The sequence below is a fragment of the Lonchura striata genome, chromosome 10, assembly GCF_050655825.1.
Source record: "Lonchura striata isolate lonStrDom1 chromosome 10, ASM5065582v1, whole genome shotgun sequence".
In the NCBI taxonomy this organism is placed as follows: Eukaryota; Metazoa; Chordata; class Aves; order Passeriformes; family Estrildidae; genus Lonchura; species Lonchura striata.
The window spans coordinates 23,862,171-23,889,061 of NC_140712.1; the positions used below are offsets into that span (position 1 = coordinate 23,862,171).

A 26,891-nucleotide genomic window follows, 5' to 3' on the forward strand; every position below is an offset into this window, starting at 1 on the left:
TGGTGGGTGTCCCAGTGCCACTCCCAGTGCCATTCCTAGTGCCCGTCCCAGTGACATTCCCAGTGCCATTCCCAGTGCCCATCCCAGTGACATTCCCAGTGCCCATCCCAGTGCCATTCCTAGTGCCATTCCCAGTGCTATTCCCAGTGCCACTCCCAGTGCCATTCCCAGTGCCTGTCCCAGTGCCATTCCCTGTTCCCATTCCCAGAGCCCATCCCTGTGCCATTCCCAGTGCCCATCCCAGTGCCATTCCCAGTGCCCATTTCCTGTGCCCACCCCAGTGCCTATCCCAGTGCCCATCCCAGTGACATTCCCAGTGCCCATTCCCTGTTCCCATTCCCAATGCCCATCCCAGTGCCACTCCCAGTGCCACTCCCAGTGCCCATCCCAGTGCCATTCCCAGTGCCATTCCCAGTGCCCATCCCAGTGCCATTCCCAGTGCCACTCCCAGTGCCATTCCCAGTGCCATTCCCAGTGCCATTCCCAGTGCCACTCCCAGTGCCATTCCCAGTGCCATTCCCAGTGCCATTCCCAGTGCCCATTCCCAGTGCCTGTCCCAGTGCCATTCCCAGTGCCTGTCCCAGTGCCATTCCCTGTTCCTATTCCCAGTGTCCATCCCAGTGCCATTCCCAGTGCCCATTCCCAGTGACATTCCCAGTGCCCGTCCCAGTGCCATTCCCAGTGCCTGTCCCAGTGCCATTCCCTGTTCCTATTCCCAGTGTCCATCCCAGTGCCATTCCCAGTGCCATTCCCAGTGCCCATTCCCTGTTCCTATTCCCAGTGCCCATCCCAGTGCCCATTCCCAGTGCCATTCCCAGTGCCCATTCCCTGTTCCTATTCCCAGTGCCCATCCCAGAGCCCATTCCCAGTGCCATTCCCAGTGCCACTCCCAGTGCCATTCCCAGAGCCCATTCCCAGAGCCATTCCCAGTGCCATTCCCAGTGCCCATCCCAGTGCCATTCCCAGTGCCCATCCCAGTGCCATTCCCAGTGCCCATTTCCTGTGCCATTCCCAGTGCCCATCCCAGTGCCATTCCCAGTGCCATTCCCAGTGCCATTCCCAGTGCCATTCCCAGTGCCCATTCCCAGTGCCCGTCCCCTGTTTGCTCCGCAGGGGCGCGTTATCGCAGCGCAGCTGGCACAGTCTGGGTTTTGTTTGGGTTTTGGTGTTTGGGGTTTTGTGTTTGAGTTTGTGTTTGAGGTTTTCTGTTTGGGTTTTTCTGTTTGGGTTTGTGTTTGTGTTTTTCTGGTTGGGTTTGTGTTTGGGTTTTTCTGGCTGGGTTTGTGTTTGGGTTTTTCTGGCTGGGTTTGTGTTTGGGTTTTTCTGGTTGGGTTTGGGTTTTTCTGGCTGGGTTTGTGTTAGGGTTTTTCTGTTTGGGTTTGGGTTTTTCTGTTTGGGTTTTTCTGTTTGTGTTTGTGTTTGTGTTTTTCTGTTTGGGTTTGTGTTTGGGTTTTTCTGGTTGGGTTTTTCTGTTTGGGTTTTTCTGGCTGGGTTTGTGTTTGGGTTTTTCTGTTTGGGTTTTTCTGTTTGTGTTTGGGTTTTTCTGTTTGGGTTTTTCTGTTTGGGTTTTTCTGTTTGGGTTTGTGTTTGGGTTTTTCTGTTTGGGTTTTTCTGTTTGGGTTTGTGTTTGGGTTTTTCTGTTTGGGTTTTTCTGGCTGGGTTTGTGTTAGGGTTTTTCTGTTTGTGTTTGTGCTTTCTGTCTGTGTTTTTGTGGAGATGGGCTCAGCCCCGCTCCCCGGGGGATCCCGGCCCGCCGGACTCGCCGTTCCACATCGCCAAAGCACAGCCGGAACCCGAAACCAACTGAAGCACGGCGGGGCGGGACCGGCTCCTCCCGCCACGGCACCGCCTCCCCGCCCTTCCTCCTGCTCCTCCTCCCGGGGCTCCGCTTTGGTTCCGGGGCAGCGGCTCCTTCCTGCGGGGGCGGTGCGGGCTGAGCCCGGCCCGGTTGGTTTGGCCCGGCCCGGTTCGGCCCGGTTCGGCCCGGTTCGGCCCGGTTCGGCCGCAGCATGTGAGCCCGCGGGGCGGGGATGCTCTGGCTGCTCTGCGGCCCCTGCGGCGCCATGGAGAGCCGGGCGCTCGTCATCCGCATCAGGGTCCCCGACGGAGCCGCCGTGGACTGGACCGTGCACTCCGCGCCGCAGCTGCTCTTCAGGGACGTGCTGGTGAGCGGCTCCGACCGGCACCGGCACCGGCACCGGGACCGGGACCGGCACCGCCCGGGGTGACACCGGCACCAGGACTGCCCGGGGGTGACACCGGGACCCCCTTTCCCATCCCGGGGGTGTCACCGGGACCCCGCTCCCAAACCCGGGGGAGTCACCGGGACCCCGCTGCGAACCCGGGGGAGTCACCGGGACCATCCTCCCAAACCCGGGGGTGTCACTGGGACCCCGTGCCCACCCGGGGGTGTCACCGGGACCCCGCTCCAAACCCGGGGGTGTCACCGGGACCCCCTTTCCCATCCCGGGGGTGTCACCGGGACCATCCTCCCAAACCCGGGGGTGTCACTGGGACCCCGTGCCCACCCGGGGGTGTCACCGGGACCCCGCTCCAAACCCGGGGGTGTCACCGGGACCCCCTTTCCCATCCCGGGGGTGTCACCGGGACCCCACTCCCAAACCCGGGGGAGTCACCGGGACTCCTTTCCCATCCCGGGGGTGTCACCGGGACCCCCTTTCCCATCCCGGGGGTGTCACCGGGACCCCCTTTCCCATCCCGGGGGTGCCACCGGGACCCCGTGCCCACCCGGGGGTGCCACCATCCCGCTCCGTGCTCCGAGGGTGCCGGCATCCCTCCCGGGACGGCGGGAGGTGTTTTCGGTGCCTTTTGGCTTTGAGGGAACGGTGATTCGTGCAGGGTCTGGCTCCCGCCGGTGCTGCAGGTGCCAGGCAGGGCCATCCCGGGGCTGGAACGGACCTTTGGAGTCCCCGAGCCGCTCCCGGGGACTCCTCCGGGTCGGGGCATCCCCTGCTCCGTGCCAGCCCCATCCCCTGGTGGCATTTCCCCATCCCCTGGTGGCATTTCCCCCATCCCCTGGTGGCATTTCCCCCTCCCCTGGTGGCATTTCCCCATCCCCTGGTGGCATTTCCCCATCCCCTGGTGGCATTTCCCCCTCCCCTGGTGGCATTTCCCCCTCCCCTGGTGGCATTTCCCCATCCCCTGGTGGCATTTCCCCCTCCCCTGGTTGCATTTCCCCCTCCCCTGGTGGCATTTCCCCATCTCCTGGTGGCATTCCCCCATCCCCTGGTGGCATTTCCCCCTCCCCTGGTGGCATTTCCCCTCCCAGGCTGTGCCTCCTGTCCCTCAGCCCCTCTCCTGCTGTGGATTTTTGTCCGTCTGTGCACAAGGATGCTCGGCTTGCTCAGAAATGGGAGTGAGAGTTTGTCCCACTCACAAATTGATTTTTATCCCACTCAGAAATGGGAGTGGGAGTTTGTTTATTCCACTCAGAAATGGCATTTTATCCTGCTGAGAAACGGGAGTGGGTATTTGTTCCACTCAGATACTGATTTTTATCCCACTCAGAAATAGGAGTGGGACTTTGTCCCGCTCAGAAATAGGAGTGGGTATTTGTCCTGCTCAGAAATTGATTTTTATCCCACTCAGAAATGGGAGTGGGAGTTTGTTTATCCCGCTCAGAAATAACATTTTATCCTGCTGAGAAGTGGGAGTGGGAGTTTGTCCCACTCAGAAATGGGAGTGAGTGTTTGTGCTGCTCTGAAATGGGTTTTTATCCCACTCAAAAATGGGCGTGGGTGTTTATTCTACTCAGAAATCAAAGTGGGTGTTTATTGTTTGTCCTGCTCAGAAATGAGAGTGGGAGTTTGTCCTGCTCAGAAATTGGAGTTTGTCCCACTCAGAAATGGGAGTGGGAGTTTGTTTGTCCCACTCAGAAATGGCATTTTATCCTGCTCAGAAATGGGAGTGGGAGTTCGTCCTCCCCAGAAACAGAGGTTGGTTTTTTGTGTATCCTACTCAGAAATGGGAGTTGGTGTTTTGCTCATGCAAAAATGGGGATGTTTATTGTTTTTCCCACTCAGAAATGGGAGAGATTTTTTATCCCACTCAGAAATGGGATGGGTTTTTATCCCAGTCAGAAATGGGAATGGGTGTTGTGTATCTCACTCAGAAATTGGGATGTTTATTGTTTGTCCCACTCAGAAATGGGGCTGGGTGTCTATCCACTCAGAAATGGGAGTGGAAATGGGTTTTTATCCTACTCAGAAATGGGAATGAGTGTTGTGTATCTCACGCAGAAATGGGGATGTTTATGATTTCTCCCACTCAGAAATGGGAGTGAGTTTTTATCCCAGTCAGAAATGGGAATGGGTTTTTATCCCACTCAGAAATGGGAGTGAGTTTTTATCCCAGTCAGAAATGGGAATGGTTTTTTATCCCACTCAAAAATGGGAATGGGTTTTTATCTCACTCAGAAATGGGATGGGTTTTTATCCCAGTCAGAAATGGGAGTGAGTTTTTATCCCAGTCAGAAATGGGAATGGGTTTTTATCTCACTCAGAAATGGGAATGGGTTTTTATCCCAGTCAGAAATGGGATGGGTTTTTATCCCACTCAAAAATGGGAATGGGTTTTTATCTCACTCAGAAATGGGATGAGTTTTTATCCCAGTCAGAAATGGGAATGGGTTTTTATCTCACTCAGAAATGGGGCTGGGTGTTTATCCACTCAGAAATGGGATGGGTTTTTATCCCAGTCAGAAATGGGATGGGTTTTTATCCCAGTCAGAAATGGGATGGGTTTTTATCCCAGTCAGAAATGGGATGGGTTTTTATCCCAGTCAAAAATGGGATGGGTTTTTATCCCAGTCAGAAATGGGGCTGGGTGTTTATCCACTCAGAAATGGGAATGGGTGTTTATCCACTCAGAAATGGGAATGGGTGTTTATCCACTCAGAAATGGGAATGGGTGTTTATCCACTCAGAAATGGGAATGGGTGTTTATCCCAGTCAGAAATGGGAATGGGTGTTTATCCACTCAGAAATGGGGCTGTTTCTGGTTTATCTCGCTCAGAAATGTGAGTTTTTATCCCACTTGTTCCCAGCTGTGTCCTTGTTCTCAGCTCAGGGTGCAGGTGATGCTTTTTGCAGCCTTTCCCTCCCCAGCACATCCTCAGCACTCTGTGTGCCCCCATTTCTCCAAAAAAAACCTTCCCAAACCCCACGAGCACCTTCCGTTTTTAATTTATTATCAAGAATACAATTCATATTATTATATTACTCTTTATTATTCACTTTGTTATTATTTCTTCGTTATTAAAGCTGGAGAGAGATTTCGCAGGTGTCTTTCAGGATGTTGATCCTGTGGAAAGGACGCGTGGGGATGGAGGAAATTCCTGGAAAATGTTCAATATTGGGCTTAGAGGGTTGCGTGACAACATTTTCCCAACATTCAGCATTTTCCAGAACGTTCTGTAGATGCAGGAGTGGGAGCAGAACCTTTGCCAGACCCGGGAGGGTTTTTGGGGGGGCGGTTTCCCCCTTGGTGTGCCCTTAAAAGTGGAGGAAAAATCACCTGAAAATCTAAATTAAAGCCTCAAAGATAATTTTATGGGGTTTCCTCAACACAGAGCAGCCCGTGGGAGCCACCCTGAAGGAAAAAGAGCCAAATTCAAATTCAGCTCCCCTGGATGCAAGTCCTGGGACGTGCCCCTGAACTTTTTTTTATTTTCCTTTGTTTTTTTTTTTTTTTTCCCCAAAATAAAGTGAAATAACCCCTTTGCCATGCTATAATTATTGTCAATTCAGGTTGGTTGTTTAAAAGTGAGCAGAGCTGTTGTGGCCAGTGGGTGACAGAGGATCTGCAGTGGCAGAAGGTGAGGAAGGACAAGTCAGGCAAACTTGGAGCTTGGAACGTCTCAGTTTCATTTTTAAACTGATTTTTGTTCATTTTGCCACCCAGTGGGTGCAGCCTTGCAGCATTTCAGGCTGGTGAAATTATTATTAATATTTTATATTTTTAGATTATTTTTAAACTGATTTTTAAGCTGATTTTTGTTCATTTTGCCTCCCAGTGAGTGCAGCCTTGCAGCATTTCAACCTGGTGAAATTATTATTAATATTTTATATTTTTAGGTGATTTTTAAACTGATTTTTAAGCTGATTTTTGTTCATTTTGCCTCCCAGTGAGTGCAGCCTTGCAGCATTTCAGGCTGGTGAAATTATTATTAATATTTTTAGATTATTTTTAAACTGATTTTTAAGCTGATTTTTGTTCATTTTGTCTCCCAGTGGGTGCAGCCTTGCAGCATTTCAAGCTGGCGAAATTATTTTGTATTTTAGGTGATTTTTAAGCTGATTTTTGTATATTTTGACTCCCAGTGTGTGGAGCCTTGCAGCATTTCAGGCTGGTGAAATTATTATTTTATATTTTAAGTGATTTTTAAGCTGATTTTTGTTCATTTTGCCTCCCAGTTAGTGCAAGCCTGCAACATTTCAAGCTGGTGAAATTATTTTATATTTTGGGTGGTTTTTAAGCTGATTTTTGTTCATTTTGCCACCCAGTGAGTGCAGCCTTGCAGCATTTCAACCTGGTGAAATTATTATTAATATTTTATATTTTAGGTGATTTTTAAGCTGATTTTTGTATATTTTGCCTCCCAGTGGGCGTAGCCTTGCAGCATTTCATGCTGGTGAAAATATTACTAATATTTCATATTTTAGGTTGTTTTTAAGCTGATTTTTCTTAATTTTTCCTCCCAGTGAGTGCAGCAGTTCAGGCTCGTATGCAAGTTTTATTTCCATCCCCATTTTCAGAGCAGGTGTCACTTGAAATCAGTTCTCAGCTGTGAGTTACCAGTAAATAGCTTTATTTTTAAGGCCCCACTAAATGAATTACAATAAGCTTATTTTTTTTTTTTTCCCCTCCAGCTGTCTGCATTCCTCCTGTCACCGGTGTTAATTCTGGGTAACTTCACCTTGTCACAGTGAGATAAATCAAATTTAACTGGAACAGGAGAGCTGGGCCTTCAATATTTACCCTGGCATTTGAGCAGGGAAAATAAAAATAATTCCCATTTTCTGCTTTCTCACCCCAGCAACGTATTTGGTTTTGGGAGTTCCTCTGGCACCTGCTGTTCCCTGATTTTCCCCCTCGTTTTTTTTGGGTTTTTAATTCTGTTACAAGTGGGAGAATTTTGTATTTCATTGCTCCTGATCTCTGTTGTGACAGTAGGAAATCCCCTGGGCACGTGTAATGCTTTGGAATTTGGAATAATGTGATGAAATTCAGGATAATGTGTTGAAATTTGGAATAATGCTTTAAAATTTGGAATAACACATTGAAATTTGGAGTAACGCGTTGAAATTTGGAATAATATGTTGAAATTTGGAGTAATGCTTTGAAATTTGGAATGATGCTTTGAAATTTGGAATGATGCGTTGAAATGTGGAATAATGCGTTGAAATTTGGAGTAATGCGTTTAAATTTGGAATAATGCTTTGAAATTTGAAATAATGCACTGAAATTTGGAATAATGCTTTGAAATTTGGAATAATGCTTTGAAATTTGGAGTGATGCTTTGAAATTTGGAATGATGCCTTGAAATTTGGAATAATGTGTTGAAATTTGGAATAATGCTTTGGAATTTGGAGTGATGCTTTGAAATTTGGAATAATGCCTTGAAATTTGGAATAATGTGTTGAAATTTGGAATAATGCTTTAAAATTTGGAATAATGCTTTGAAATTAGGAATATTGCCTTGAAATTAGGAATAATGCTTTGAAATTTGGAATAATGCTTTGAAATTTGGAATAATGCTTTGAAATTAGGAATATTGCCTTGAAATTAGGAATAATGCTTTGAAATTTGGAATAATGCTTTAAAATTAGGAATAATGCTTTGAAATTTGGAATAATGCTTTAAAATTAGGAATAATGCTTTGAAATTTGGAATGATCCTTTAATCCTGGCTCAGCCCGAGGCCTGGGGATGGTTTGGAGCTGCTGCAGCCACTGTGGGAAGTGCACAGTGATGGGATTTCCCTGCCAGATAAACTCATTTTACAGAATTCCTGTGAGCTGAGCAAAGGTTTGGGGGTGTTGGTGTTTATTCAGTGCAAGACTTGGGGTGTAGAATTCACTAATTGCTTATAACTTAGTCATTCATTGCTTTTTGATTATTACTTATTTATTATTAGTATTAAAGAAGTCTCAATATGTAGAAAAAGTTATTCTGGAGGGGTGCAGGAAAATCAGATTTATTTTTTTTTTTATCAGTATTTCAGAGCTTTGGGATGATTTTGGGGTTGTCACGGCTGCCTCTGATGCTTCCACACCCCTTAAATCCAGTTTTTAAACAATTAAAAAATTAATTTCATAAAAGCATCTGTGTGCCCATAGATGAACATTGACAAGGAGCTTAAATTTAAGACAAAGAGTTTTTGCTGAGGAATTTTCAATATTTAAGTGAATGGATTTAGAGATATTTATTCTTCTGTGTAGGCAAGACTGATTTCTTATTAGAAAAAGTGGGTTTTAACAGAGGCTGGCAAACCCTGGAGAATGGAAAAATTTTTATCAACGTGGAAATTTTTTTTTTTTTCCTGTTTTTTTTCCCTCTACAAATTTACAATTCCACCATTAAGCCACGCTGCACGTTTCTGGTGTGCAATGAATAGTTTGAAGCACATTTCTCGATTTATTTTCACATCTAAGTTGTATTTCTTGCTGGCTGCAGTTGGCTCTGTGGAAATCCTTTCATTTCATCCTGGTGGAGGCAGGGGGAAAACGGAGAGAACAGGAATGGCAGGACGTCGGCGGAGGTGCTGCAAGAAATCCTGGGGTTCATTAATTAAAAAAAAAATAATTTTTCATTTTTCCCAGGGGAGAAATGGCACCAGGGAGGGGCAGAGCCAGGCTGGGCATTGGTGCCCTGCCGTGGGTTGGCAGCAAAGGAAAGGCTGGAAAAATGATAAAAATTGGGAAAATGATAAAGGAGATTGTCTGGTAGCAGCAGGAAAAAAATCTGGGTTGGAGCAGGGAATGGAAATGGAAATTTTGGTGAAAAATGATAAAAATTGGGAAAATGATAAAGGAGATTGTCTGGTAGCAGCAGGAAAAAAATCTGGGTTGGAGCAGGGAATGGAAATGGAAATTTTGGCTGAAAAATGGTAAAAAATGGGAAAATGATAAAGGAGATTGTCTGGTAGCAGCAGGAAAAAAATCTGCGTTGGAGCAGGGAATGGAAATGGAAATTTTGGCTGAAAAAATGATAAAAATTGGGAAAATGATAAAGGAGATTGTCTGGTAGCAGCAGAAAAAAAATCTGAGTTGGAGCAGGGAATGGAAATGGAATTTTTGGTGAAAATTGATAAAAACTGGGAAAAGAATAAATGAGATTGTCTGGTAGCAGCAGGAAAAAAGTTGGGTTGGAGCAGGGAATGGAAATGGAATTTTTGGCTGAAAAAATGATAAAAACTGGGAAAATGATAAAGGAGATTCTCTGGTAGCAGCAGAAAAAAAATCTGAGTTGGAGCAGGGAATGGAAATGGAATTTTTGGTGAAAAATCATAAAAATGGAGAAAATTATAAAGGAGATTCTCTGGTAGCAGCTGAAAAAAATGTGAATTGGAGGAGGGAGGTGTGGTTGGAAATGTTGGTTTGTTTTGGTTGAAAAAATGGTAAAAACTGAAAAAAAATGATCAAAGTTCTTCTCTGGTCCCAGCAAAAAAAAACCATTGGGTTGGAGCAGGGAATGGAACTGGATTTGTTTTGGCTGGGAAAAAAAAATAAAAGCTGGGAAAATTCAAAAAACTCTTCAAAAATGGCTGGGTTGGAGCAGGGCTTGGAAGTGGAAGTGTTGGTGTGGTTTGGCTGGAAAAATGATTAAAAAAAAGATAAATAAAAAAATGATAAAAGTTTTTCTCTGCTCTCAGCAAAAAAACAAAAAACAAACAAACAAAAAAAAACCCACAAACAAACAAAAAATCCCTAAAAACCCCACAAACCAACCAACCAAACAAAAAAACAAAAAAAACCAAAAGAACAAAAAAAAACCACAAAAAACCCCCAAAAAACCACAAAAACAAAAACAAAAAAAAAAAAAAAAACAAAAAAGAAAGAAACAAGCAAACACAAAAAAAACCCCAAAAACCCATAAAAAAAAAAAAAACAAACCAAAAAAAAACCAAACACCCAAAAAACCCACTGGGATTGGAAATGAAAATTTTGGCTGAGATATGATAAAAATTCTTCTTTGGTACCTGCAAAAAAGAAAAAAAAACCAAAAATATAAAAAAAATTGGGGTTGGAGCCGGGTTTGGAAGTGGAAATTCTGGCTGGAAAACGGTTGAAACTTTTCACTGGTATCAGCAAAAAAATCCGAATTGGAGGAGGGAGGTGGAACTGGAAGTGTTGGTGTATTTTGTGTTTTGTATTTTGTGTTTTGTATTTTGTGTTTTGTATTTTGTGTTTTGTATTTTGTGTTTTGAGGTGATTTTGTGTTTCTGCTTCTTTGGGTGCTTCCAGTCAATTCCCCCCCAGTATTTGAATTATCTCCCGAATTTCGGAGAAGTTCCAATCCCAGGTGGGGCTGACAGAGCCCTGCAAAGAGGAGAAAATGGGTTTTTAAAGCAAAATAAAAATCCCCACAGCTCTTTTTTGGTTTGGATCAGTGAGTTGCCCATTTTTGTAGAACCCAAGGAAAAAATGGGATTTTTTTTCCCACCTGCAGGAGCTGTTTGCAGTTAGGAGGGAATTATTTGGGAGGAAAACAGTTTTCCTGGAGGGGAGAAAAAACACATCATGATGGGAGCGGATTTGTGTTGTGCCCCAAAAACTTCCTCATTTTGGGGAATTAAAGTGATTTAATGCAATTCCAGCTTTTCCCATTTGATTTTTAATGGATTTTTCCTTACATTTTCAGGATGTCATTGGTCAAGTTTTGCCAGATGCCACGACCACGGCGTTTGAGTGTAAGTGTGGCTCCCATCAGCCAATTCCTTTGTCACATTTGCTGGGCTGTAACTTAAATAAATAATATTTTAAATAAATCAATATTTTTTTTATGTTATTCTTCTTCTATTCTGATTCTATTTATTATTTCAAAATAAGTGATCCTCATTATACGTCACGGTGAAATATTTATGCATTAATGCAACTTTAATAATGGCACCAAACCGAGCAATATTTTATTTTTTAATCACATCTGGAATATTTCCACAAAGCAGCTTTAATTACCAGCCTGACCTTACCGTGCTCTTACTCCTCAGTGCAATTTTATTGCTCAAATTAAATGAAAAGTATAAACTACCTGTAGGTCTCGGCTTAAAATTTTTAATCCTCCAGTCCTCCCAGCAAGTGTTTAGGCTAATGTCTGTTCTTTAAACCCTGTTTATTTTGATTTTTGGAGGGGTTCCTGGGGGGTTGTCCTGTCTGGAGAGCAATCAGCTGCAAAGGGGAGAAAATACTGAAAAAATGGAATTTCCTTCCAAATGCAGGAGGCATTTCCTGCTGCTCCCTTTTAATTTTTATTGTATTTTTCCCTCCGTTTTCCATTGAGGTGAAAGGAAATGATATTTTTTAATTTTATTTTTCCCTCTGTTTTCCTTTGAGGTGAAAGGAAATGATATTTTTTCATTTTATTTTTCCCTCTGTTTTCCTTTGAGGTGAAAGGAAATGATATTTTTTATTTTATTTTTCCCTCTGTTTTCATCTCAGAGGAAATGATATTTTTTTTGTTCGATTTTTCCCTCTGTTTTCCTTTCATCTCAAAGGAAATGATATTTTTTATTCTATTTCCCCTCTGTTTTCCTTTGAGATGAAAGGAAGTAATTTTTTTTTTAATATTTTTCCCCTCTGTTTTCCTTTGAGATGAAATGATATTTTTAATTTTATTTTCTCTCTGTTTTCCTTTGGTGGAGGGGGTGACAAGCTCTGACAGAGCAAACTCGAGGTGGGGCCTCATTTTTAGCAGCTTTTCTCCCCTTTTTAGAGCTTTGGGGCTCATTCTGCCTGTGGATAATCAGAGGAAATATTAATTTATGATCCTTCCAAGTCCTGTTTAATGCTCTTTTTCTTCTCACACCTTGTGCTTTCCTCTCCCAAAACCAAATTTTATTTCTGAACCTCGGAGTTTTTCCTGCCTGAGCCTGTAGATCCTTGCCATTTTTTTTCCACTTCATTTTGGGTTCTTTTTATTCATATTTTATTTTATTTTAATTTAATTTATTTTATTTTATTTTATTTTATTTTATTTATTTTTTATTTATTTTATTTTATTTATTTTATTTTTATTTTATTTTATTTTAATTTTATTTTATTTTTTATTTGTATTTTATTTATTATTTCTTTTATTTATTATTTTCATTAATATTTTCCTGCCATCCCGCACTGGCTGGGTTGGAGCTCCGTGCTCCACCACGTGCAGGATTTTCCTGGAAAATTCGGATTTTTTGTCCTGCCTCCCAACATCTGCTCTGTGCCTTCCCTGCTTGTCTCTAGTCTGTCATTTCCAGCTGCACCAGCCCATTTAACAGCCAGCTGAAATATGGATATTGACGTTTTTAAATGGTTTTTTTCCCTTTTTTCCCCCCACTGGATTTTTCTGCTCGAATTTCTGCTCCCCAGCGCTGCCTCAGGTGGGGAGGATTGTCTCCACCCCAGATTTTTTGGTGCTTTTTATTTTGGTTTTCACACCCCCGGCGTGGAAATCCAGATTTTTGCCCCGTTCTCCACGTCCCCACAAAAACCCCACTGACACCATCTGGTCCCTCAGCATCCCCAAATCCCCACCCTGCATTCCCCTTTTCCTGATTAGCTGCAGATTTTGGGATTTTGGGGAATTTCTCTGCTCAGTTTTTATTCACCATCTGCTGCTCCCTGCTCTCCTCTCAGGGTTTCTTCTTCCAGTGTAAAGGATGCAAAAAAATCCAGCCAGGATGGGGGAAGTTTTATTTTTTTTTTAATTTTTTTTTTGTTCCCCCCAGGATGGGGGAATTTTTATTTTTTTTTAATTTTTTTTTTGTTCTGCTCTTGCTTCCCACAAAAAATCTGGAGGAAAAACCCCAAAATCTGGGGAAAAAAACCCACAAAATCCAAAAATCTGGGGGAAAAAACCCACAAAACACAGGAATCTGGGAAAAAAACCCCACAAAACCCAAAAATTTGGGGGGAAAACCCACAAAACCTGAGAATGTGGGGAAAAAAAAACCAAACAAAACACAAAACCCAAGAATTTGGGGGAAAAAAAAGCCACAAAACCCAAGAATCTGGGGGAAAACCTCACAAAACCCAAAAATCTGGGGGGAAAAAACCCACAAAAGCCAAAAATTTGGGGGAAAAAAACCCCAAAACCCCAAGAATCTGGGGAAAAACAAACAAACAAACAAACAAACTAAAAAAAACCCCACACAAAACCCAAGAATTTGGGGGAAAAATCCCCACAAAACCCAAAAATCTGGAGAAAAAAACCCACAAAACCCAAAAATATGGAGAAAAAAACCTCAAACCCCAAGAATTTTGGGAAAAAAACCCAGAAAACCCAAGAATGTGGGAAAAGAAACCCACAAAACCCAAAAATCTGGGAAAAAACCCTATAAAACCTGAGAATCTGGGGAAAAATAAAACCCCATGCAAGGAATTCAAATAAAACTTTTTTTTTTTGAATTTTTTCTGGTCCCAGCTCAGTCTGTTCCCTCTCCCAGAGCTTTAATCCATGAATTTTTTGGAGAGTTTTATATTTTACTTGAATTCCTTTCTTGGTTTTTTTTTTTATTCCCAGATTCTTGGGTTTTGTGGGGTTTTCCCCAAATTCTTGTGTTTTCTGGGGTTTTTTTCCACAGATTCTTGGGTTGTTTGTTTTTTTTTCCCCACATTCTTGATTGTTTTTTTTTCCCCATATTCTTGTTGGGTTTTTTCCCCCTACATTCTTGGGTTTTGTGGTTTTTTTTCCCCAGATTCTTGTTTTGTTTATTTTTTCCCCAGATTCTTCATTGGATTTTTTCCCCCAGATTCTTGTTTGTTTTTTTTTTCCCCCCAGATTCTTATTTGGGTTTTTTTTCCCAGATTCTTATTTGGGTTTTTTTCCCCAGATTCTTATTTGGGTTTTTTCCCCCAGATTCTTGTTTGTTTATTTTTTTCCCCCAGATTCTTCATTGGAGTTTTTCCCCTCCAGATTCTTATTTGTTGTTTTTTTTCCCCAGAATCTTTGTTTTTTTTTCCCCCCCGATTCTTTTTTTTTTTTTTTTCTCCAGATCCTTATTTGATTTTTTTTTTCCCCCCACAGATTCTTGGATTTTTTTTCCCCACCCCAACTTCTCGGGGAAGGTTTTGGGGGTGCTCATCTTCAGCAGAGGTTCTGACAGTAAATAAAAAACCCTGCATACAGTGAAATTCTGAGCACTTTGTGCCCCTTTTTCGCCAAAAATCACAATTCTCCTCAATGAACAACCAGCGATTCGATGCCATTTCCACACCATTATTTCATTTTGTGCAGTTGGCCTTTTCCTTTGTGTTTTGTTGATTTTCTTTGCTGCTCTGGGGGCAGCCAGAGTGCAGAATTGCCTCTGGGCTCCCCCCTTGCTCACCTGGAGCCTTCCTCTGGCAGATGAGGATGAGGATGGGGATCGGATCACGGTCAGGAGCGACGAGGAGATGAAGGCCATGCTCTCCTACGTGAGTACCTCCAGAAAATCCTCTTTTTTTCCCCCCTTATTTCCCATTTTTTCTCGGCTTTTTGATTTGCCCCACAGCGTTGGGCTGGGCGATATCCCCGTGTAAAATTCAGATTTTTTTGATCTCCTGGCTGCAGCGGAGGTGGTTCCACACCAGACCCGTGGACAGGCTCGACTTTAAAACAGCAAAAACACTTGTTCACTTACTGATCATATCATAAACATTAAGAATAATGCATCTTAATGACTTTTGCATTAGGTATAGTGCAGGCTAAATGGACTATCAATTTCTGGTATTTTTTATGCAGTACTTAAAGTAACGGCTCATTAAAAATGAACCCCTGGGCTCTAAAAATTTTTCAAAATCTACTTTCATCTGGAGAGTGTTTCAGCCCTCCTAACAGAGGAGTTTCATTGTGGCTGCAGGCTCAATATTCATAGAGGATTTAAAGTTGTTTTTCCGAGGGGAGATGGATGTGGCTGTGCAGGTAGGGGTGTGTGAAATCTGCCTGGATCCCCGTAAATAGAAATAAATATATCCCATAAATAGAAATCTCCTGCAGAAGGGGAAGGGTGCAGCTCCCGATGGCAACAGAATCGTTTGAATATAATGTGGGGGGGAAAAAAAATCCTTAAAATTCTGTTTTCAAAGGAAATGAATCAGCAAAAGGGTAAAAAAAAATGGGGATTTTCTCTCTGGACCAAAGGATCGAAATTCCTGTAAATGCCCTGGCAGAGCCAGGCCCTGTTTGGGAGCACCCAAAGGTGATTTTTGGGGGCACTTCAGAGGATCCCAGACTGGTTTGGGTGGGGAGGGACCTGAAATCCCACCCAGGGATCCATCCCAGGGGTCCAGGGGCAGCCCCAGCTCTGGAATTCCAGCCCAGGCAGGAATTCCGAATTCCCAAAATCCCCCCGGAATGTCCCATTTGCCACTCGGGGGCCATTCCCGGGCTCCTGGCCCTCCATGGCCTGACCCCAGGCCCTCTCCAGCTCTCCTGGAGCCCCTTGAGGGATTTTAGGGATTCCCTGGATCCTTTCCCACCCCAGGAACATTCCCAGCCTTCTCCAGCGAACATTCCCAGCTCTCCTGGAATTTCCTTTTTCCAGGAACATTCCCAGCTCTCCCTGGATCCTTCTCTTCCCCAAGGAACATTCCCAGCTCTCCCTGGATCCTTAATTTCTCCAGGGACCATTCCCAGGTCTCCTGGAATTTCATTTTTCCAGGGACCATTCCCAGCTCTCCTGGAATTTCCCTCTCCAGGGAACATTCCCAGCTCTCCTGGAATTTCCCTCTCCATGTGAACATTCCCAGCTCTCCTGGAATTTCCCTCTCCAGGGAACATTCCCAGCTCTCCTGGAATTTCTCCTCACCAGGGACCATTCCCAGCTCTCCTGGAATTTCCCTCTCCAGGGACCATTCCCAGCTCTCCTGGAATTTCCCTCTCCAGGGAACATTTCCAGCTCTCCTGGAATTTCCCTCTCCATGTGAACATTCCCAGCTCTCCTGGATCCTTCATTTCTCCATGTGAACATTCCCAGCTCTCCTGGAATTTCCCTCTCCGTGTGAACATTCCCATCTCTTCCCACCCCTTGCTCCATCCCCATGTGGCTTTTTGGGATTTTGCTCTTCTCCTCAGCCTCTTTTCCCTTTTTTTTTTTGCCTCCAGCAGCTCCCTGGAGACGCTTTCCCCGCGGAATTCCTGGTGGATTTTCCTTTTCCTGGGAAAAATCTCACCTTTTTTTTTATTATTACTATTTTTCTCTGCCTTTGGAGTGGAAAACTTGGAATTTTCCTGGCGCAGCCTCCAGATGAATCCCGCCTTGGGAAGGACATTTTTTTTGCCATGCTTCCAAGCTCCCTGTTCAAGTTTCAGTACATTAGAGTTCTGATTGCCCAACTCTCTGCTTTCCCTGCAAAATTATGGGATGCCTGGAAATGACTTCTTTCTGCTTCAGCAGCTCTTCCCCTCTGAAAAAAAAAATTTTTTTTCTCCTCAGTTTTAAACTATTTTTTTTATTTGAGTGCTGCACTGGTGGCTGAACTTCCCCACGTCCTATGGGATTCGTTTTGGGATGTGTTTACCAGGGAACAAATGTTGGGAGCCTGGGAAATGAATTCATTTCATCATCCTGGGGAAGGAAAATGCTCCTTTCGAGGCCTGCAGCAAATATTTGGAGGATTGGCCAGCTGGGAAAGTATTTGGGGGAATTCTGATGTGGTGCAGGTGCTCTCTAAAATGTAAATGAAGTGGATTTATTTCGGTTTAAGGAGGAAAAAAAGAATTCCCTGAGATTAGACTTTGGAACATATTATAACTGGGAAGATATTTGGGATCGTTTTGGCATTTTGGGATCATTTTGGCATTTGGGATCATTTTGGCATTTGGGATCATTTTGGCATTTTGGGATCATTTTGGCATTTGGGATCGTTTTGGCATTTGGAATCATTGTGATATTTGTAATCATTCTGATATCTAGGATCATCATTTTGGCATTTGGGATCATCATTTTGGCTTTTGGGATCATCATTTTGGCATTTTGGGATCATTTTGGTATTTGCAATCATTTTGGTATTTGCAATCATTTTGATATTTCGAATAATTTTTATATTTGGAATCATTCTGATATCTGGGATCATCATTTTGGCATTTGGGATCATAATTTTGGCATTTGGGATCATTTTGGCTTTTGGGATCATCATTTTGGCATTTGGGATCATAATTTTTGGTTTTGGGATCATTATTTTGGCTTTTGGGATAATTTTGGCTTTTGGGATCATTTTGGTATTTGCAATCATTTTGGCATTTGCAATCATTTTTGTATTTGGAATCATTTTGGCATTTGGGATCATTTTGGCATTTGGGATCATTTTGGCATTTGGGATCATTTTGGCTTTTGGGATCATCATTTTGGCATTTGGGATCATTTTGGCTTTTGGGATCATCATTTTGGCATTTGGGATCATCATTTTTGGTTTTGGGATCATCATTTTGGCTTTTGGGATCATTTTGGTATTTGGGATCATTTTGACATTTGCAATCATTTTGGCATTTGCAATCATTGTGATATTTGAGATAATTTTGAACCTTCCCTTTAGGTTCTTTACTTCATGAATTTGACAAGAACTTGTTTCATAATTCTCACGGATCACGCAAAAAAAACCTCTGAATTAGGCCGATTTTGGGGGCTGGTAAATAGGATTTTTTCAGTGCTGGGCTGCGCAGTTAATTAAGGCGCTGCTGCCTCGTATCTGTATAAAAAGGCAGTAATTTTTTTGACAGCCACTGATTGGAAAGTTGCTTGCAGCTCTCTGAAAGCAAGGGCTACACGCTCTGGATCAATAAGTGGCAAATTTCCCATTAAAAGGAATACCTGAACAATGTTCCAAATAGCCACCGGCATCTTAATTTTCCACGGAAACCCCAACGCCAGCGTGCGGAGGACAAATCATTTTCCGAGCATTTTTCCCGACTACTTGTTAACAGTTATTGCTGTCCCAAAAGGTTGGCAGCTTACATGATTGATATTTCATTTACTTGTCAGCCTGTGAGTGATGGAGAGGGATTTTCCTCCCTCTTCCCTCCCTCTCTGCCCCTCTGTTGCATTTTTTGGGGGGGCAGGAAGAGCTCTCGGGTGTCTTTATTCCAGTTTGTAATTCCAGGCAGGGATCAGGGATGTGGGGGGGTCTGCAGCTCGTGGAATTCTGTCAGTCGAGTGGGAATTCAGGAGTGGAAAGCTCATCCCGTGGGCAGGGAGAACTTCCACCATCCCGGGCTGCTCCAGGTTCCAACAGCCCCGGGATCCACGGCTGCCCTGGGAATTCCAGCCCAGGCAGGAATTCCTCCCCAGAATCCATCTAAATCTGCATTTTCCCCCCCTGAGGCCATTCCCGGGGTCCTGTCCCTGCATTCCTTGTGCCCAGTTCCTCTCCTGCTCTCCTGGAGCCCCTTGAGGGATTTTAGGGATTTTCTGGATCCTTCTCTTCTCCAGGGAACATTCCCAGATCTCCTGGATCCTTCCTCTCTCCAAGGAACATTCCCAGATCTCATGAATCCTTCATTTCTCCAGGGAACATTCCCTGCTCTCCTGGAGCCCCTTTAGGGATTTTAGGGATTCCCTGGATCCTTCTCTTCTCCAGGGAACATTCCCAGATCTCCTGAATCCTTCCTTTCTCCAGGGAACATTCCCAGATCTCCTGGAATTTCCCCTCTCCAAGGAATATTCCCAGTTCTCCTGGAGCCCCTTCAGGGATTTTAGGGATACCCTGGATCCTTCTCCAGGGGACATTCCCAGCTCTCCCTGGAATTTCTCCTCCTCAGGGACCATTCCCAGCTCTCCTGGATCCTTCCCCTCTCCAAGGAACATTCCCATCTCTCCCAACCCAAGGATCTTTCTGTGTTTTGATGTTCCCAGCTCCTTTTCCAGCCCTTTTTGCCCATTCTGAGCCTTTTTTTAACCATTAAAAATCCCCGGGATGGCTCCAGCAGCTCCTGGAGCTCGGGATGTCTGCAGGGACTTTTTGGGATCACAGCTTTGGGATGGATCCCTCTGTGCTGATCCCAGATTCCTTTGGGATTCCCTAGTCGTTTTGGGGGATATTTGGGGTGGTTTAGGGGATATCTGGGGGATGTTTGGTTTTCCTGGCTCCTCCAGCTGCTGCTTGGGCTGTCAATATTCCAGGCTGTGAATATCCCAGCTCCTCACCTGCTGGAGCATTCCCAGCTTTCCCTGGAGAGCCAGGACGAGATCCCTGTTTAAATTCCTTTCTGTGGGATCCCTGTTTAAATTCCTTTCTGTGGGACCCCTATTTAAATTCCTTTTTGTGGGAGCAGGGATCTGTGGGATCCCTGTTTAAATTCCTTTCTGTGGGATCCCTGTTTAAATTCTTTTCTGTGGGATCCCTGCTTAAATTCCTTTTTCTGGGAACAGGATCTGTGGGATCCCTATTTAAATTCCTTTCTGTGGGAACAGGGAATCTGTGGGATCCCTGTTTAAATTCCTTTCTGTGGGATCCCTGTTTAAATTCTTTTCTGTGGGATCCCTGCTTAAATTCCTTTTTCTGGGAACAGGATCTGTGGGATCCCTATTTAAATTCCTTTTTGTGGGAGCAGGGATCTGTGGGATCCCTGTTTAAATTCCTTTATGTGGGATCCCTGTTTAAATTCCTTTTTGTGGGAGCAGGGATCTGTGGGATCCCTGTTTAAATTCCTTTCTGTGGGATCCCTGTTTAAATTCCTTTCTGTGAGATCCCTGTTTAAATTCCTTTCTGTGGGATCCCTGTTTAAATTCCTTTCTGTGGGATCCCTGTTTAAATTCCTTTCTGTGGGATCCCTGCTAAATTCCTTTTTGTGGGAGCAGGGATTTGTGGGATCCCTGTTTAAATTCCTTTTTGTGGGATCCTTGTTTATATTCCTTTCTGTGGGATCCCTGTTTAAATTCCTTTCTGTGGGATCCCTGCTTAAATTCCTTTCTGTGGGATCCCTATTTAAATTCTTTTTTGTGGGAACAGGGAACTGTGGGATCCCTATTTAAATTCCTTTTTGTGGGAGCAGGGATCTGTGGGATCCCTGTTTAAATTCCTTTCTGTGGGATCCCTGTTTAAATTCCTTTCTGTGGGATCCCTGTTTAAATTCCTTTTTGTGGGAACAGGATCTGTGGGATCCCTGTTTAAATTCCTTTTTGTGAGACCCCTATTTAAATTCCTTTCTGCAGAACCATCTGAGGGCTGATTTTGCACCGTGGCAACGACAGGGAGAACGAAACCACCGGGAATTTCAGACTCCACAAGTGCTTTCGGCCCTCCTGGGTGACTGAGCCCCCCTTTTTTTGGGTTTTTTTGCAGTATTTCTCCACGGTGATGGAGCAGCAGGTGAACGGGCAGCTGATAGAGCCTCTCCAGATCTACCCACGAGGTAACGCTGAGCAAACCCCAAAAAACGTTCTGGAAGAGCTCCCTGGCACCTTCTGGGGAGCTTGGGATGCACAGAGCGTCCTGTTTACCTCTTAATTTGGAGAGAGGAATTCATGATTGTGGGGAGCGTGGAGAAAAGTGCATTTATGGCACAGAAAAGAGCTAATTTCCTGGAGTAAATTAGACTAACGAGGTTTGCAGAGTACATATTGAAATACATTTAAAGAACTCGTTGGTGATGGTTTTTTCCAAGCAAAGCAGATGAATAACTGAAGGCTTGGATACTTATGAAAATTGGGCTTTTTAAAGCTGTTGTAATGTCATTAATCAGCCTGACAGGCTGGGCAGTGCCCTTGTCACCACGGTGGGACACGTTGTTATCTGAGATTTGGGCATTCAGTGCTGTCCAAAAATTCACAAGCCCTTCAAGAATTCTCCTGGACGGGGAGAGAGTTAATTCTGTGGGCTGAGGCAGTTTAAAAAATAGGTCATCTCCAAGCTGACAAAAACCCACAGGCAGCTTGGGAGGTTTTTTGGGAGGGATCTCTCTGAGCTCCATGGTTTAAAAAAAAAAAAAAATCCTCCTGCATGACATAATTCATTCAGATCTCAGTAGCCAGGCTCTGAATCTCTGGCTCTTAATTGACGGAACTGAGAAGGTTTAAATTCTCCAAGTAAATCTCCCAGCAATAAATTAATTGAAATAATTAAAAATTAAACTCTGCTCACTTAACTGATATTGCACAAATAGTCGCACTGTGAGGCTCCCAATTAAACATTGCACACTTGCATTACTTACAACTCTCTCAAGTTTGAGTTGGGCAATTAGAGCGGGAGCCTCCTCACACACGTGCTAACGAGGTCTCCCAAGGAGGCTCTGGGATTCCTGCAGCTTCCCTCTGGAAAAGGGGCAGCAGCTTGAGGGGAGCGTGGGAATTTGGGTTTTGTGGAACGTTGGGATTGTCTGGCTGGGAGGGGACTCCAGGTGTGGGAGCAGGGAGGGACAGGGAGGGGTCTCCTGCCTCGTGGCGGGCATGGATCCTGGAATCCTGGAATGGTTTGGGTGGGAAGGACCTGAAATCCCATCCCGTGGATTCCATTCCCATCCCGTGGATTCCATTCCCGTCCCGTGGATTCCATTCCCATCCCGTGGATTCCATTCCCATCCCGTGGATTCCATTCCCATCCCGTGGATTCCATTCCCGTCTCGTGGATTCCATTCCCATCCCGTGGATTCCATTTCCATCCCGTGGATTCCATTCCCGTCCCGTGGATTCCATTCCCATCCCGTGGATTCCATTCCCGTCCCGTGGATTCCATTCTCCTGTGGATTCCATTCCCATCCCGTGGATTCCATTCCCGTCTCGTGGATTCCATTCCCATCCCGTGGATTCCATTTCCATCCCGTGGATTCCATTCCCGTCCCGTGGATTCCATTCCCATCCCGTGGATTCCATTCTCCTGTGGATTCCATTCCCGTCCCGTGGATTCCATTCCCGTCCCGTGGATTCCATTCCCGTCCCGTGGATTCCATTCCCATCCCATCTGATCCCATCCCTTGGATCTCATGGAGCCCATCCCATGGATTCCATTCCCATCCCATCCCATTCCATTGAGCCCATCCCATGGAGCCCATGGATTCCATTCCCATCCCATGGATTCCATTCCCATCCCATGGATCCCATTCCCATCCCATTCCATTGAGCCCATCCCATGAAGCCCATGGATCCCATCCCATCCCATTCCATGGATCCCATTCCATCCCAAGGATTCCATTCCCATCCCATGGATCCCATGGATCCCATACCATCCCATGGATCCCATGGATCCCATACCATCCCATGGATTCCATGGATCCCATCCCATCCCAAAGATTCCATTCCCATCCCATGGACACTTTCCCCTGTCCCAGGCTGCTCCAGCCCCAGTGTCCAGCCTGGCCTTGGGCACTTCCAGGGATCCAGGGCAGCCCCAGCTGCTCTGGGAATTCCAGCCCAGCCCCTTCCCACCTCCCAGGAACAATTCCCAATTCCCAATATCCCACCCAAATCTCCCCTTTCCCACCCTGAAGCCATTCCCTGGCTCCCATCCCTCCATCCCTTGTCCCCAGCCCCTCCCCAGCTCTCCTGGAGCTCCTCCAGGCCCTGGAAGGGCTCTGAGGATTCCCTGGATCCTCCAGAGGAACTGAGGATGATCCGAGCAGGTTGGAAAATCTTGGAATTTCCCTTTCAACCTTTCCATTTTCCAGGAGTGCTGGCAGGAGCTGCTCACGCCTGACCCGCCCTGGGTTTGATATTTTCCAGATTTCACCTTCTCCTGGATTCTCCTTTTGGAGAACCAGCCATGGGAATCCCTCTTCCTGGGTGACAAAATCGGGAATTCTCACTTCTGCCCCAGCTTCAATCCCCCCCAGCCACCTCCAAATTCTCAGTTCTGGCCTCATTTCCTCCTTCCCTCTCTCCAAATTGCTCCGGAGCTCGGTTTTGCTTCATCTTCCCAAACCACCTCCTTAAAACCCTTTTTATTTTTTAATCTGTTGGACCTTTCAGACCTCCCCAAACCCATCCTTGAGCTGTGCAGCCCCTCTGAAACATCCAACAAAATGTGCTTCCCTGCTTTTGATTTTTTCCTTCCCTGCTTTTGATTTTTTCCTTTCCCTGCTTTTAATTTTTTACTTCCCTACTTTTGATTTTTTTCCCTTCCCTGCTCTTTTTTTTCTTCTCTCTTTCCCGTTTTCTCTTTTTAATTTTTAATTTTTTTTAAAATTTTTTTTTTCTTCCCCGTCTCCTTGTCCTGCCTCCCTAATGAACATCCCAAATTTTCTCAGCCTTTTTGGCCCTGGCTCTCCACATTCCCCACTTGAAAGCCACTTTCAGCTTTTCTGCCTCTTTAATTTCCACTTTTTCCCTTTCAAGAGATTTCCTGGCAAATCCTTTGAGTTCTTTTCCTTTCCTGCCTCTCTCACTTCTGAGGGACCCGCAGTTCCTGCTCCCAAAAAACTCCTGTATTCCATAAAAATCCTGGCAGGAGTAAATTTCCACGTGCCAACCTGTGTTACCTGGGCTCTGCTTTATTTATTTCATGATAAAAATAGCTTTAAGCGGAAAACAATTGGTGTTTTCTCTTATTTTTTTATTATTTTATTATTGCTGTTTAGTTCGTAAGAGCCAGAGGGGGATTTTATATTAAAAATAAACATCTGTATGTGCTGTACATTTAAAAAATGTGTACACACATCTATATATACATACATATATATATATATATATATATATATGTATCTCTCTCTATTTTTTATATATGTATATATTAATATATTTTTATATCTACATATATTTCTATGTACAAATTAATATATTTTATAGATCTACATATTTTTATATATAGCTATGTATTTTTATATATACATCTATATATGTATTTTGAAATATATATCTATAATTTTGATAGATCTATTTTTAATATATACATATATTTTTATATATATCTACATATATTTTTATATATCTACATGTGTTTTTATATAGATCTACATGTGTTTTTATATATATCTACATGTGTTTTTATATATATCTATATATTTTTTATATATCTACATATATTTTATATATCTACATATATTTATGTATATATATCTACATATATATTTCTACATATATATATCTACATATATATTTCTGTGTATTTATAGATATTTATATATAAATATCTATATATTTATAGATATTTATGTATATCTATATATAGATATAGGTATTTAATTCTATATATAAATATAGGTAAATATCTATAAACACATATAGATTTCTGTGTATTTATAGATATTTATATCTATTTATCTCTATCTTTTACCCACGTTATTTACATCGTGTTTGTGGAATGCAAGGTGAGCACAGCATCCAAACACACCCCATAAAAAAAATCACTATTGATTGAATACCTTGTGCAAAATGCCAATTTTGCTCTATTGGAAGACCAGAATGGGTTGATGTGTATTTATAATTTATAATTTTGGGTTGTGTATTTATTTATTTTTTTTTTAAGATGTAATCTTTTCCCCCTTTGGATGCCCGTGGTGATTTTCGATGCTGTGGGAAGGGCACGGGTGCTGTGCTGAATAACCATCACCAGTGTCCTCCTGCCTCAGAAACATTGCTGCTTCCTGCTGTCAGGAAAGGAAAAAAATCCAATTTTTGCCATCACTCAGCAGTGACAGCCCCTTTAACGGGGCTGGGACCCTCCTGGCCCCAAAAAAACCTTCCAGAAGCTTCTCCTGGCTGGAGGAGTGGCAATGTCCCCTGGACACATCCTGGAAATGTTTCCTCCTCCCTCTGAGCCCAGTCACCGCCAGCAAGGGCCACTTTTGTACCTCTGTCCCCAAAAAATGACATTTTCAGTGGCATTTATTCAGTATTTCCCTTCATTTATTCAGTATTTCCCTTCTGTTTATTCAGTATTTCCCTTTTATTTATTCACTATTTACCAGAGGGGCTCACTGCTGTTACCCCTGCCATGGTTTTTCCCCTTTGTTTTTCCCCCCCCAGGTTTCCCCCCATATTTACCCTTTATTTATTCAGTATTTCCTTTTATTTATTCAGTATTTCCCTTCATTTATTCCGTATTTCCCTTCATTTATTCAGTATTTCCCTTCTATTTATTCACTATTTCCCTTTTATTTATTCACTATTTACCAGAGGGGCTCACTGCTGTTACCCCTGCCGTGGTTTCTCCCCTTTGTTTTTCCCCCCAGGTTTCCCCCCATATTTACCCTTTATTTATTCAGTATTTACCTTTTATTTATTCAGTATTTCCCTTTTATTTATTCAGAATTAACTTTTTGGAGGCTCTGCTGTTGCCCCTGCTTGGGTTTTCCCCCCCAGATTTGAGTTTTTCCCCCCCAGGTTTATTTTTCCTCCCATTTGTTTTTCCCCAGGTCTCCCCTGTGGTTTCCCCCATATTTACCTTTTATTTATTCAATATTTACTTTTTTATTTTTAATTCAGTATTTATCTTTTGGAGGCTCTGCTTTTGCCCCTGCCGTGGTTTTTCCTCCCACCAAGTTTGGGGTTTCTCCCCCATTTTTCTCCCCCATTTTTCTCCCCCATTTTTTCTCCCCCTTTTTTCTCCCCCTTTTTTCTCCCCCTTTTTTCTCCCCCTTTTTTCTCCCCCTTTTTTCTCCCCCTTTTTTCTCCCCCTTTTTTCTCCCCATTTCTCCCCCATTTCTCCCCCATTATGACCAATTCCTGAAGCAGCCAATTCCCTAAAAACCCCAAATATTGGATTGCAAACATCCCTGTGAAATTCCAGGGGGTTAAAAACCCCCCCAGGATGTGAAAACACAGCGCCACGAGGTTGGAATCTGAATTACCAAAAAAAAAAATCCCCTGGTTTGAGCCAAGGGTTCTCTGGATTCTGTTGTGTTTGGGGCAGAAATTAGAATTTCTATTACACAGTGTCAGGAAGCTCTTAGCATTTATAAATGCTCACTCCTGCAAGTTAAAAATCCTGGGCTGTAATTCCCACTCTGGGTCTCGCCAGGCACTTTTCAATCATTTCTCTCTGCTAATTTTGGTGTCACCCTCATTTCTTTTGAAAAGATTCATTTTGAGCAAATTTGTAAATGGCCCTGATGTGTTCTACAATTTAGTCAATTACTGTTTCAGCCTGCAAACCTCCTGGGAAACGGAACATACATGGCCTCAAGGTACGAATTTCAATAATTGTTTCAGGAAAGTTAGATGGATTTGTAATGCTGTGTTCCACTTATTGAAATGTCAAATAAAACTGCACTTTCTTGAGCTCTGACAAGCAGATTTTTTTTTTATTATTATTATTCTGGATTTTTTTTTTTTTTTCCTTTGGCGAGGGTGGGAGAAGGATTCATCTGCAAAGCGTTGGCTGTGATATCTATGTTTGTGTATGTGGTTTTATTAAAAGTGGGTTTGCCTTTTTCTGTTTTTCACCTCTGCTAATCACGTTCTTAAATTTTAGTAGTTCATTTATCAACTGCTGTCTGCCAGTACTTCAAAGCTTTTAAACCCCCACCTCCCTCCTGTGCTTTCAGTCATTTATCCAGTTGTGGAATGGAATTATTTTAGATTTTAGATTCCTTACCGCTCCTGCAACCACACGGAGAAGACCATAAAGGCATTAAGTGATTTTTGAGCGTTTAAAACGAGAATAAATTGTGAATTTACACCTTTCCCAGCGCGCCGTTTAAGCCCCGAGCGCGCCGCGGCCCCGGAATTGCTCAGCCTGCTAACCTACATCCGTGCCTAGCAACGAGCTAATTAACCTTGCTAGGCAAACGAGGAACCCGTGGCAAATTACAGGTTAATTAGCAGGG

At 43.6% G+C, this 26,891-nt stretch overlaps 1 protein-coding gene across 7 annotated transcripts in view; it reads left to right on the forward strand.

Moving 5' to 3' along the window:
• The first annotated feature begins 1,892 nt into the window (after positions 1–1,892).
• Positions 1,893–26,891, forward strand: part of MAP2K5 (mitogen-activated protein kinase kinase 5) — a 140,684-nt gene continuing 115,685 nt past the window's right edge. For 6 of the 7 annotated variants that reach the window (XM_031505717.3, XM_085589039.1, XM_085589037.1 and 3 more), the window contains exons 1-5: positions 1,893–2,165; positions 10,884–10,932; positions 14,565–14,632; positions 20,477–20,546; positions 26,209–26,249. In XM_031505717.3, the coding sequence (XP_031361577.1) occupies positions 2,031–2,165; positions 10,884–10,932; positions 14,565–14,632; positions 20,477–20,546; positions 26,209–26,249 (363 nt within the window). In that variant the 5' untranslated portion in view covers positions 1,893–2,030. The other variant, XM_085589042.1, reaches the window with a different exon arrangement.